Source organism: Photinus pyralis, unplaced genomic scaffold (assembly GCF_008802855.1).
Source record: "Photinus pyralis isolate 1611_PpyrPB1 unplaced genomic scaffold, Ppyr1.3 Ppyr1.4_LG1, whole genome shotgun sequence".
NCBI lineage: Eukaryota > Metazoa > Arthropoda > Insecta > Coleoptera > Lampyridae > Photinus > Photinus pyralis.
This window is the reverse complement of record NW_022170249.1, coordinates 68,965,875-68,978,851: the sequence shown is the minus strand read 5'-3', so window position 1 is coordinate 68,978,851 and position 12,977 is coordinate 68,965,875. Positions and strand designations below refer to the sequence as shown.

General features: G+C 34.1%; 1 protein-coding gene across 1 annotated transcript in view; it reads left to right on the top strand.

Annotated features, from left to right (window-relative positions):
• The first annotated feature begins 10,203 nt into the window (after window positions 1-10,203).
• Window positions 10,204-12,977, top strand: part of LOC116169612 (nephrin-like) — a 28,242-nt gene continuing 25,468 nt past the window's right edge. Inside the window, exon 1 of the mRNA XM_031485758.1 lies at window positions 10,204-10,348. Coding sequence (XP_031341618.1) covers window positions 10,258-10,348 — 91 coding nt within the window. The 5' untranslated portion in view covers window positions 10,204-10,257. The remainder of the gene's footprint in view (window positions 10,349-12,977) is intronic.

Genomic DNA, 12,977 nt, shown 5'->3' with positions numbered 1-12,977 from the left:
GGGGGGGCGGGGGGGGGGATATATGGGACTATTAGCCCCCGGCGGTAAATTTTGAGAGGCGGTATGTCGTCGCTCACATCACGTTTTAATTCTAAATGTAGATATTTAATTTATGGGGTTCAGTTTCTGAAATACCAGGGTAATAAAACATCCTTTCTTCACCTATAAGATCGATGCCGGGCTCGGGCTGCCGGCGGTAGCAGGTCGCTGGGTCGCACAAGAACACTAGCAAAAATAGGTTTCGGAATTTCGGGGAATCTGCACTTTGCTACCAAACGACAAAGAGTGACGCTTTATTACCTCATCATCTGTTATTTGCCTCTATTTTCCATCGACTATATTGTCGAGAACATTTTTTTATTTAATAAATAAAAAATAAAAGAGATCTCGTTCACACAATTAGAGCACAAATAACCTTTGCTGTAATTAATTGAATACAACAAAATTGATGTACTGTGAGCAAAATGATTGAAATGGTTTCTTTTTTGTATTATTTATTTATTTATTTATTGATTTATTGCCCTACAGGCTTATCGCCCAATTACAGGACAAAGTACAATAGTAAAGTACAGTAAAGTAGTGTACAGTGTAATCTATAATTAAACAAAAAAAGAAAAAAGTTCCAAACTAATAAAATAGATCCTAACATACATAAAAGAAAATAACAAAACAGAAGGACATAGTGTTACATTAATTCCAGAATAAATTTGAGGGTATCAGCGTGTATGTCACATATCTGGCAAATGGTGTTGAAGTTTCTGCTTGTGATCATAATTGGAGAACGAGAAAAAATGGAAGATCGTGGTTTAGGTGTATAAAAGGTTAGCTGATTTCTGGTGTTATGCGTAGGTACATGAAAATTAAGCTGTGCCAATATTTGCGGACAATCAATTTTGTTGTGTAATAGGTTAAATAAAAATGAGAGTCTCGACCAGATTCTTCTTTTTTCAAGTGATAGACAATTAAAACGGCTTAAAAGATTTGCATGATTGGTGCCTCTAGCAGGATATACTCCATCACTTTTAAATGTTAAGTATTTTAGTAGTTTAAGTTGCACAGATTTAATGTTAGCTGTCTGATAAGCGTACAGCGGATACCATATAAGAGAGCAGTATTCAAGTTTCGTTCGTACAAGAGAGAAAAACAATTATAGAGAACTATAGTTTTTTTAAGGTAATAAATAAATTGAGACATTAAATTGTAAATGCTTAGCTGTACCTAACTGGTTCCTGAGGGTTGTTTGGTATAGTTTGTTCGGCGGTTCCGGTGAACGACGGTTGCATAAACAGCGGAATAAATTCATGGGAATGGAAAGGATAGGGATGGTGGTAGAGGGATTAACTGGAAAAGAAATCGGACAGCGGAAAAGAATAGCGTAGTTTAGAAGAGAGGATAAAAGATGGCTCTGAAGGAGAAACATAAGTGTCTCTGTAAATAAATGCTTTACACAAAAACTTAGAAAATGAGAAGAGTGAAATCAGTAAGCGAAAAAAAAGCATTTAGATCGCAAAAAGGAAGGTGACATTGTAAGACGGTTGCAAGAATAGAAGGAAGAGAGGAAATCAACAGAGCAGATTTAAGGAAAGGAGGTTTACACCTTTACCTCAAGAGGATATAGCTATTCCCCATTCACGTAAAGACACTTAAATAATTAATTTAAACAATTTTAGCGTGATGAGTCTGGAACACATCTTTCGCAAAAATCAGAACCTGTCATTTCAACGCCAAAAGTAAAAGTGATTTCTCAATCCCAATGGTATCTACCAACTACTCCTAACACACTAAGAGCGCATTCAGTTAGTCACCCAAACCAAGAGTACATTCCACGAGACATCGGGACGTTACAAAATAAAAGAGCAGCTCCCGACATACAAGCATTTTTGTAACTGAAAAGTAATCGGTCACCGATTACTGTTTGGAAGAGCGCGTTCCAGCTCAATGAAATGGACCTCTCCTTTACTTTGGGTCAATGCAAAAAAATTTAAACGTTTGACTTGATCTGGTTTTTTTGCAACGTCCGGTTTTAATTATATTTAGGGCATATTATCACACACCCCTTTTGTATTTATTACGCTAAAAGTAAGTACCTCTAATTTCTCAATAATGAGTAAACTACCTTTCGTAAATCGCCCGCGTGCAATATGCAAGACAGACAACATATTTTTCTACAAAATTCACATAAATTTTTCAAAATATAAATGCTCTCGACAAATTTAGTTATGAAATACTGCTTTCCCATTTCGTTCAGGTTAATTTGTGAGATCGTAATGTGTGTCAAAAATTACCTTATGTACACAAGTGCCTTAATCCAAGCGAGAGGCGTGGGTGGCGATAAAAACCACATTAATTGTCCTTTGATGTGTTTAAAAACTCATACAATTCGCATATCTACATCGTTTCTGGAGAATGGAAACAAATAGAGTTTCTTAAATTTCACTGTTCAAAGCAGCTGTGCTTATAAGAAGACATTAGCACATTCGGAGTTCTGGTGAGAGACAAACGGATTCTATTATCTACCCCTTAACCATAAACCACATTATTTCCGAAATTAATTCTGTAGAACCGATAAATTGCGGACTAATTTAGTACACTGGAAATCTGTTTTAGCGTCATCTGAAGACGAATATTGGAGAAAGTTAATAGAAAATGAATATTACTCAATTAGAAGAACACATCGTTGCACTAGGTCAGGACACGAAAATAACGTTTCGATTTTCATTTGCACATCTAAAGAAAACCGGCGGTAAATTAGTGTACAATTGTCCAATTTATTTTTTTGCACTACATTAGCACACTACCGAATAGATTAAGATTATTTTCTCTCAAACTGTTTACATAAACGTCTCTAATATCAATTTTGGTATATTTCCCGCGTACCACGTGACTCCATTGTTTACCTAGTGTGTTTTTCACAACTAAGCAAATTCTCTGCATTTCTAGGTTATGTATATGTCTAAAAAAATGGGTTAAGTTTGATATATCACGCACAACACACTATGAAGTACAATTCAATGATTAATGTTTGGTAAATGAATATTGCATTCAACTGCTGTTTACCATAATTCTACAATATTTTCTCGTAAACATATTTTTTTGTATGAATAAAGGTAGTCCGCAGTGGAAAATATGCAAATATATTCTATATTTCGTAACTTTTCACCATATTCAATATATACGCCAATTTCAATATAACAAAATGAAACATGTTCCGGAAAAGGAATTACAAAACCGTTGAGCGAAAAAATGCGACTGTTCTCTTGCTTTTTATGCGTCCGATCGAATTTAATTAGAAACCACCACCGTGTTTTCATTCCTGCCTTGTGGGAATATATGTGCTATTTTATTATACACGCTCAACTCGTTTTCTTAAATGTTATCTGCATGTGGCAGGAGGAGTTAAATAAGTTTACAAGATGATTTTAAAGCGACAGCTTCGATAAGATTCTATCTCAAGCTATTGCCTCTGCAGTAGGCAGCTCTTGATTAACCCAAGATAAGGTAGAAGTTTACATTTGAATTGAAGAAATAATTTTATTTTATTACCAAAAACTCCCTACTGCAACTATTCCCATTGGTATACCTTTATTTAAGGATATAAAAAGTCAAACTGACAAATTAATTTTTATTTCGAAATGCACGCTAACAATTTATTGATTGTATGAAACGTTTGTACTTTCGCCGGAGAAGCTTTTTAATTACGCGGTATAAAATGGCTGATATGTAACTTTAATTTATTGAAGTCATAAAAGTCCACAAAAAGTAATATTCGTGTCATGACAATATAACTTAATTTAAATTAAGAACCTCACGTTCAGCAATACGAGCCCTATTAAATACGAGGGCGGTTGGGAGAGTAAGTTGCTTTGATAAATAAAAAAAACTTCTACAGATTTTATTACATTCATTGGAAAAAGAAACTCATTAAGGCTCACACCTTGGCGGTACAAATTCTAAATGTTTTGTTTTTTGAGAAAATATGGTATACACCAAATAAAAACGTTGATAATAACTCTTAAAAAATATTAAACAAAATCGCGAACATTTGATAACTCCGTAAAAAACCATTCTTGGTTTTTCACTAAATTGCTACGGATATAACTCTGTTACGGTTGGATGAATGAAGTTGATTTTTTTAGACTAATGATAAATACTGTTAATGACTTGACAGTGTCTTTTTAAAATTATAAGAACTTGTTAAACTATCGTAAAAAAACTGAAGGCTATCCCCGCCTGAAATGTATTTTTTACAAATGATTTTCAAATTAGGCCAGCTCCTAAACGAACCACCGTGAAGATAGCAACAGTTTCTCCGAAGATAGCCGACTACCACAGAAATATTAAGAAAACGGAGATTGCGTTCTCCTCCAGAAACAGAAATTTAACAATTATTAAACAAATGAACGCAGAGAAACCTCGAAAAGCATCTTATAATCTAAACATTGTTCGATCAAAGCAAATAAAATTTCTATATTATAATTTTAACAAGGTACACGGAAATCCGGAAAAGTGTATCAATCGAATTCTGTAAAATGTGACAGGTCGTTATTATTTGAGGTACATAAATAAATTTTAGGTGACATTGCTTGTTATTTGAGGTTCTATTCTATAACGTAAGGATTTACTTGGATATAATGTAACAAGATACGAAGAAATGCATACGATTTCAGCAGTGGAATATTTTGAGACTGGCATACGGAAAGCAGACTTTTAATCCGGCTCATATTCAATACCACTGAAATATAAATATAAAACGATCGGCGAAGTTTTGACATCGCTGTCTCTTTTCATTCTTGAGGTAGACGAGGAGCAGGTACGCAGACCGACAAAACCATCAAATAAGGGGAATGTTTGTTCTTTGGAAAAATTGCTGATCCAGAAATTAAAAGATTGAATTAAAAATAAAATAGGTTTTGAGTATTTTTTTAATATTGTCTGTCGTTTGTAAATCTACTAGTAATACGAGACCAGCAATTTGTGCAAATGAAACGTTGCAACTCTCTGTGTACTGTTGGGAGGACAATATAAACCTAGCATCAAAGGTTTTCAAGTCATTTAAGATTTTTCAAAATTTTTGAAGTTTGGCTGCTTTTCTTTAGCGCCCTGTACATATGGCTCCATCGACTTCAATTTCACAGTCTTTCAAAATCAATAGTATTGACGTGATGGTACATGCGAATGAGTTAAATTTTGATCGCCCTTCTACAGGGTGTTTTAAAATAATTGGCCAAGTTTAATAACTTCAAACTTTAAAAAGTTGATTTTTTCAAATGAAATCTGCTTTATTTTTTTGCACTTTCAAATGTCGAAAAAATTCTACATCGATCAATTATTATATTCCCTATAGATATGCTTTCCATTTTATTTAAGATTTTCCAAAATACCGTTATATGCATAATTTTCTTAGGAGACCTTGAACTACACTATTTACTTCAAACTTGTAAAAAAATTTCACAAATTTTTACAAGTTTCAAGTAAACAGTAAAATTAGAATGTGCATACATATAATAATAGCCCAGGAAATGAAGTTTAGTCCTGGCAATTTTTTAAAATAAATCGATTAACTTAGACTTAGAATTTTGACAGAAGGTAAGGAATAGCTTAAGGATCAAAATCTATTTCATGCCAAAGGGCGTTTTCATCCTGGGGATGGTTGTCACCCCATCTTGGTGGTGGATATTTTTTATTGTAAGTTGAAGAGATAAAAAAATTAACGCTAAACCAAAAAGTGTTCTATACATTTTTTTGTACAGTTAGTACTTTTCGAATTATTCGCGACCGAAGGTATGAGTTTTTCATAGAAAAGAACAATGTTTTTAATTGGTTATTCGCGAAAAACTCGAAAAGTGTGCATTTTATTTTTAAAAAATTGTGGAGAACAAAATCGTAGCTTTTAAAAAACAAGAAAATGGTTTTTTGATGATTGTTGTATGGCCAACACAAAAAGATTAGCTCTTGTTCCTCAAAAGCTAAATTAGAGAGTTTCAAAGTCAAATAACGACAAAACTATGCATTTTTTGAGAAAAACTTGTAGAATATTTTTTAAAGTATTTAAAAAAAAACGTTTCTTCTCTTTTTTAAGAAAGAACTTTAGCATACAAATTTAGCGAGTTATGATGAAAATAAGGTAGATCCCTACTTTTTTCACGGAAAAAATCAGTGATAACCTTTTAATTACTACCCTAATTAAAAGTAGTCCTCCCCCTCTTCAAGTTTTCTCTAATTACGTATTATTAATACATTCTAGAAGTGTGACTAGTTTAGAATATTTAATTTTGAAATCACTGAAGCTAAAAGTGAAAAACAAATTTCTGCAATTTTGTGAAAAACGTCCTTCTCTTCAACAAAACAAAACTGTAGCTTTTTAAATTCCAAACATTTTGCTTACCGGAAATGTTCTGTAGACAAAAATTAAATGAGATATAGACGATTAAAACATGTATTCATATGCGAGCATTACCTTGTTTGATTCTGAAAGCACAAATCGGAGCACGATGATCGACATGACCGGTATGTATTTCGTATACTACACATTAGAGAGTTAAATAGACACTGACTTCCATTCCATACACATATACAGTATCTAAGCATATACAGGGCGATTCAAAAAGAATACCACCACTTATAATAATTAATATGGTATGATTATGCGTGCGCGGCGGTTCGAAACTTTTCCCTTCGCGCAAATGCACAAACACCCCTTCTCTATGAACTGTTTATTTATTTATTTATTTATTTTTTCTTTCCAAGGCGTCGACATCTTGGTCATTGGCCTTTTTTTTTTTATTATACCGCCATCGCTCCCGCAAGTTCTGCTGTAGGTCTGGTGATATTTGCAGCGCTGTTCTTGTTTGGACAAAATTTGGACACGTACATACGATATGGACGACCGTTATCCGTTCACCACATTCACACATGGGAGGAGGTTCTCCGAACTGTTTATTGTTTATATCAACGTTTGATGCACCACCTATTAGAAGGGTGAACATACTTCGTTCCAAATACACACTGACTGTTGTCAATAGTAAATTATCAATTTTTTGAGGGTAAATACTTTTTTTTTAAATTATCCCACAATAAGGTTTAATTTTTTTTGCGCGATCGGTCATTTCTGGCTATTTACCATGGGTGTTTCCATGACAGTACGTAGAATTTACCAGTTGCTATGATTACGACGACGTCAAAATTACTTACCGATCTAAAAACAGAACAGCAAAAATACTTACCGACGCCTTTTTAAAAATCAACAGTCTTACATTACATTTAATCTTTAATTATTGTTAGGTACTTTAAACGTACAATTTGTGCTGTTGTTTCCTATGGCAAGACGCTCATAAAGTCATAAAGGAAGTGCAAAGCTAGTAAACTACATCAGACACATGCACATTTTTATGAAATTATTAACTTCAATTTTGACAAATAAACTGGTTACCTAGTGATGTACACCATACCACTTCGATCATTTCAATTTATTCTGCTCGTTAATTTCTTAGTGCATATTTATAATTGGTTGCATAATTTTAATTTCGATCGCGCAAAAAATGTTATAAGCACGTCGAACGTTAAGGGTTACCCTCGGGGTTACCGTTCTCAGACAATAATTGGAGTCGTCGCTTCGCTCCTCCTCCAAACAATTGTCTTCGAACGGTAAAAATCCCTTACCGTTCTCCATACTTAATATACTATAAGGGTTAAAAAATTATGAAATAATGTTCCAAGGCCTCTTAACAATCATTACTCAACTCATCTGAACCAAATTTTACTCGCCTTAAGCTTTAATATGAAGTTTTATGGGTAGGGGTAGTTTTCACCCCTGAAAAATGAAGAGCCCCATCGGCATAATATAGATTTTGAAGTGGAGGGTAAGTTGCCCTTAATCCCAAATTTTCATATATGCAAAAAAATTGCATGGTTTTATGCTATTTTAAGTTTCGTTTCCTGGACTATAATAGTTATTTATGTATTAAGGGCATAATAGTGATGTTTATATTCTCGAGGGCGACGAGTTAAAAAGCTCGAAGGCCTATGGCCCGAGAGCTTTTTAGTCGCCCGAGAGTATAAACATCAGTTTATGCCCGTGGTACATACACAATTTTATGTTTTACAAATAGTTTTCTTCGTCAAAATTCGTTTACAGAATAATTCATTATGTTTGATCGAGTATGCGTGGTTCGAATTTGTTAATGTGATTGAAACCATCCAAACGTCAAACGTAATTTTAAATAATTCAATTCATCGTGAATGAGCAAGAAGTTCCAGAAACTATACGAAATAAGGCCAATCTTGTGATTTAGTAGGTATTGACAATTAATAATTGACGTTTCTAATTTTCAATGATCTGCAAATATTTGTTTGTTTTGTCATTAAGTATAAATGAGTTACTATGGTGATACTTTATGCCCTAGGGCATAAAGTGGTACTTTATGCCCGCGTATCACAGATATAAAATGTGCTATGATAGGTTAGTAAGACATAAACAACTTTACGGTATGCAACCAACATTACAGTAATACGCAAAAGTCCATAAGCGTTACTTCTTCCTGTAATTACTTACTCAATGAAATTATACAAGCAATTCTCTTTTAAAAATTATATAATAATATAGGGTTCTGTGGCGTAACCGCGCCGTGTCGGTAAGGTTATGAAGGCGCTGTTTCCCATACGTTACCATGGCAGGAAAACTACTAATTGCCTCTCCTTTTCTTTTTGTAGACTTGCTTATGTATTTTGGAGACAACTACATTATAAATAGGAACAGAACGCGACATGTCCGTTTTCCAGCTGAGCTGTGGAATTGTCACCAGCTTGCCTTTGAATATCTCCCTACAAGAAACAATAAGAGATGATTGGCATCGTGCGTTCCATGTAAAATAAAGGTTTAACGTATATTCCGTCTCAAATGTTTAAGGTAACGTCATTCAAACTAAACTACTTATATAACTTATATAAACAATGGGTGATATTAACTCCATCTGACAACATAGTTTTCTGGGTAGCATTAATTTGCGTATTTTCTATAAAAGTCTTTCCAAGGATACCTATTATACTGATACCAGCATGTTTATAGGTTTATATATCACTTCCAAGAAACACTCTAACTTTCGTAATTTCGACCAAACTTTGAGGGTTGATGTAACTCATAAATATCTCGGCCAAGTTCGTGAATCAGCCAATTCCGCCATATTGAAACAAAATGGGAGAAAGAAATCTACCTACCCGTAATCGGCCGAGCCGCAAGGGAAATTAGTTATGAAATTCTCCATATAGCCTTCAGCGATTGTATTATACTTCCACCGCCATGATGTTTTATTCTCACCAAATCGGCCCCAGAATCAATAAGGAGAGTAGTCGACGAACGCCGAAAGCAATGGCCGGTGTACAAATAGGGATTTAGCAAGTTTAAAAACTGGGCAATCATTTTCGGAAAATTTTGGAAAGTATTCATACCGACAGGACTTTCTAATTTGAATCTTTGATCAAAAATCTGTCATGCTTAACATTTGATGATCTTAGCAGCACATATTTCTTTAGCATTTCAATGCAATTTATTATAATTTTCAAATAAATGGCCAATCACAGCGGAACGCGCCAAACGTCCCTACTTCTCCAATATGAAACGTGCAATTTTGCCATTGCCTTGAACCAGAATCCAAGACCATAACAAAATTCAAGATCACAACCTGGGAAATCCCACAGCCACGACCTTGAGAAATCCCAACCCCATGACCTTGCAAAATCCCAAGGACATTGCCTTGTGACGTAACGAAGTCCAATATGGCGCATGGTGCCCCTATTCTACTCTGGTAATAGGCTATGGTGTCCGCTTCCTGTCACGCCGGTGTGCGATTTCGGGCGTATACTGTATGATCACTAATTTTTCAGGGATGAAAGTAGTGTTCGGAAAACATTCTTCTTTTAGAAAACCTTTTTCGATATTAAGAGCCGCTTTTTTACGTTTCACCTTTAACCTTACCCGATAGAAATTAAATTAACATAATTTCTTCCATCAGAAAACTGACCCATTTTGTTTAAAAATGAATGGGTTGCTTTTCTAATTCATAACATCCCGGGGCACTTTTTTGGGCCACGTACGCATTTATGCTAAAACGTCAATTTATTGGGCAAGTAGTTAATTAACTTAAACAGTTGCAGTGGGGTTTAAATGATGCAAATTATGTAACGAAAAACGTTAGTGTGAAACGCAATGTTGTTTGTTAACCTAACTACGTCACTTAATTAATCAAGACTGCAATTGCCGAGATGTATCGCATTTTCAGTTTTAATTGGTTGCTTTCTTGTTTATACAAAATTGTAATAAGTGTGAAGCTGTCTGAGTCGGTATTGGAAGGAGGTAAGTCTTATAATGTACAAAAGAAGCAAGAACAGAAGGGGCTGTTTTATACTATAAGTGAATAATGCTTCTCTAGCTAGTATATGGTTCCTGTTCGTCACACTACAAATTTACTAGCTTTAGAAGTTAAATGTAATTCATATTCGAAGGAGTCCTCGTTGTTCTCAAGTAGTTTGAGATACGCTTAACCCCATTTAGAACGGATTGATTGCCAACTAATTGAAATTATGTTGACTCTCCACCTTACTAAAGCGAAAGTTCAAACATAAAATAAAGACACATGCGTATTAATCAATTAAAATAATTTTCGGTAAGAAATTCTACGCGGTTATAAAAAACCTTTTCGTTTGCACAGCGCAATTTTGATTTATGTGCGAATGTTGATTTATTAAGTTTTTACCTGCACGCTCCTGTTCGAAGTTGTTCCCGTTTGCAAAGTTCATTCCACGGTCACCATGACGTTGACGTTTTCGCTTTAATTAAATTTCTCGATTTTATTTCATTTGTTAGAAATATTGGAGGCTTTGTTTACGATAATTATAAAACCGAGCGGTATTTCCCGACACTCGTAAACTAGGAAACTAATTTAAAGCTATTAAATACTCAGCCGTGGCTCCCTAACATCTGTTCCGTTTACAACACAACGTAAGGGCAAAATTAATTACCTATTACTTTATTTATTAAACGATAAGTCGAAAGGAAGTTCCATTTTTGATGTGGGTTAATAAATTCACTCATTCACTGCATTAATAATATTCACTTGCAATTAACTTCTTTGTTTGCGCAGTTAGTGTGTATTGTACGCAAAGCAAGCAGTGCAAACAATGCGATTTAATGACAGAATAAAGTGAGTAAAAGAGAACCGAGTAATAACAAAAGATGTTGGCTAAATAATTAATTTGATTTCCAGTAAAGGAAAGTTCAATAATGAGGATTTCCTATAGTATTTAGCTTGAAGGCAATTATTGATGTAATGACACTGATTAACTAATGTTCATACAATAATGTAATATTGGAATTAACCACAAATAGCATTCAGATTCGGCATACATTAAATCAAATATAGATCCGGTATAATATAAAGCTATTAATCTGTAATATAAGTAATGCTTTATGACTACTAGATTTGGCGCTTTGAAATAGCTGTTTTCTATTAACTGGCTTGAATTAGTATAGGTAACAGAATTGCTCAAATAATGATATACTTTTGTATAAAAATTATTGGCAGAATTCCTATATATTTTTCAAGAATTTGTAATAGGCGTGAACAGATCGTCAACATTTAAAACAGAATTCGCAATAATTAATTGTAATTATGTATTGCTATATTCGCCTAAACGCTTCGATCAGATTCAATATATTTGTCATACTGTCGTCCTAAGAAGAAAAGACGTAATTGCACATAACCGAAAACTGAGATAACTGCAGTTGAAACATTTCTTAGGGTTTTTCACAATAAAGAGACTTAAAACTGTACAGTTATTTCAAAACAGACTGATTTTTATTCGTAGAAAACAAACAACAATATTGCAAACAACTTTAGTAATCAATTCCATCTACCGACTAAATCTAATTTGTCCCTAAAGATGTGCCTATTTTTAGGCACAAGGGTTTTTAATATTACTTCCTTTTTTTTTAATTTGATTACACCTCTTTCACTAGTTTGTACCAAAGGGTTAGGTATCTTTTCATTCTTTGTATTTGAGGTATACAAATACGGCCTCGGTTGAGCTTTGTTAATCCTGGCAGTGGAAGTCAAAAGGTAGGAAAAAATCGAACGGGTTTAAAAAGTCACATTTTGAATTGGTGTTCCCGACCGCATCTACAAAGTCATCAAAGTCATATATGTTTCCCTTTTTTCTTAGTGGCTTTGAAACTTGATGATGAAAACTATCTTCTGACATAAATGTATGTCCTGCTTCCAAATAATTTAGCTTAATTATGTCAGCCTCAATATTTGTTGAATAAATTAACCCAACTATACAGGGTGTATTTTTGGGAGCTTTAGTTAAACGTTTTTGGGAAAGTGAAATAGGTAGGTTTTTGAAAAGTTGTACTTTCAAAATTGTCGCACTTCCGGAAATACCGGAAGTAGCTTCGTTATTTTAAATGGCAACTCCTATTTTTTATTGCATTTTCGGATTCTACGTCAAATTTCTCTTCCTCTGTCTTTTACATAACCACACAAAAAGAAACCTATAAGGGAAAGGTCCGAGGATCGAACAGGCCCGAGGTTTCCGATTCAATTCCCTGGAAAAATGACGTCTGAAAACTCGGAAATAATGCCTGCATTATGTGCAGTCTTGTTGACATAGCAACATATCCCTGCAGAGGCGGATCTTCTGTTGCTGTTCAATAACAATACTAAATTTCCAAATAACGTTCTGCATGCAAATTTTCTTGATACAGATGGAAACACAAAATCTTGTTATTTTTCAACGCACAAAGCACATAAAAACTCCAGAACCCTTGGATGTGTAGGTACTTCTTGATTTAAAAAAAGGATTTTGATCGCACCAGCAATGTGAGTTATGGTTAGCCTCATTTTCAACGATTGGTTTTGTTCTAGCTAGGTAATTGTTTTGGAGGTACAAAGTTTCCAAAATTCTTATAATTATAATTAAAATAG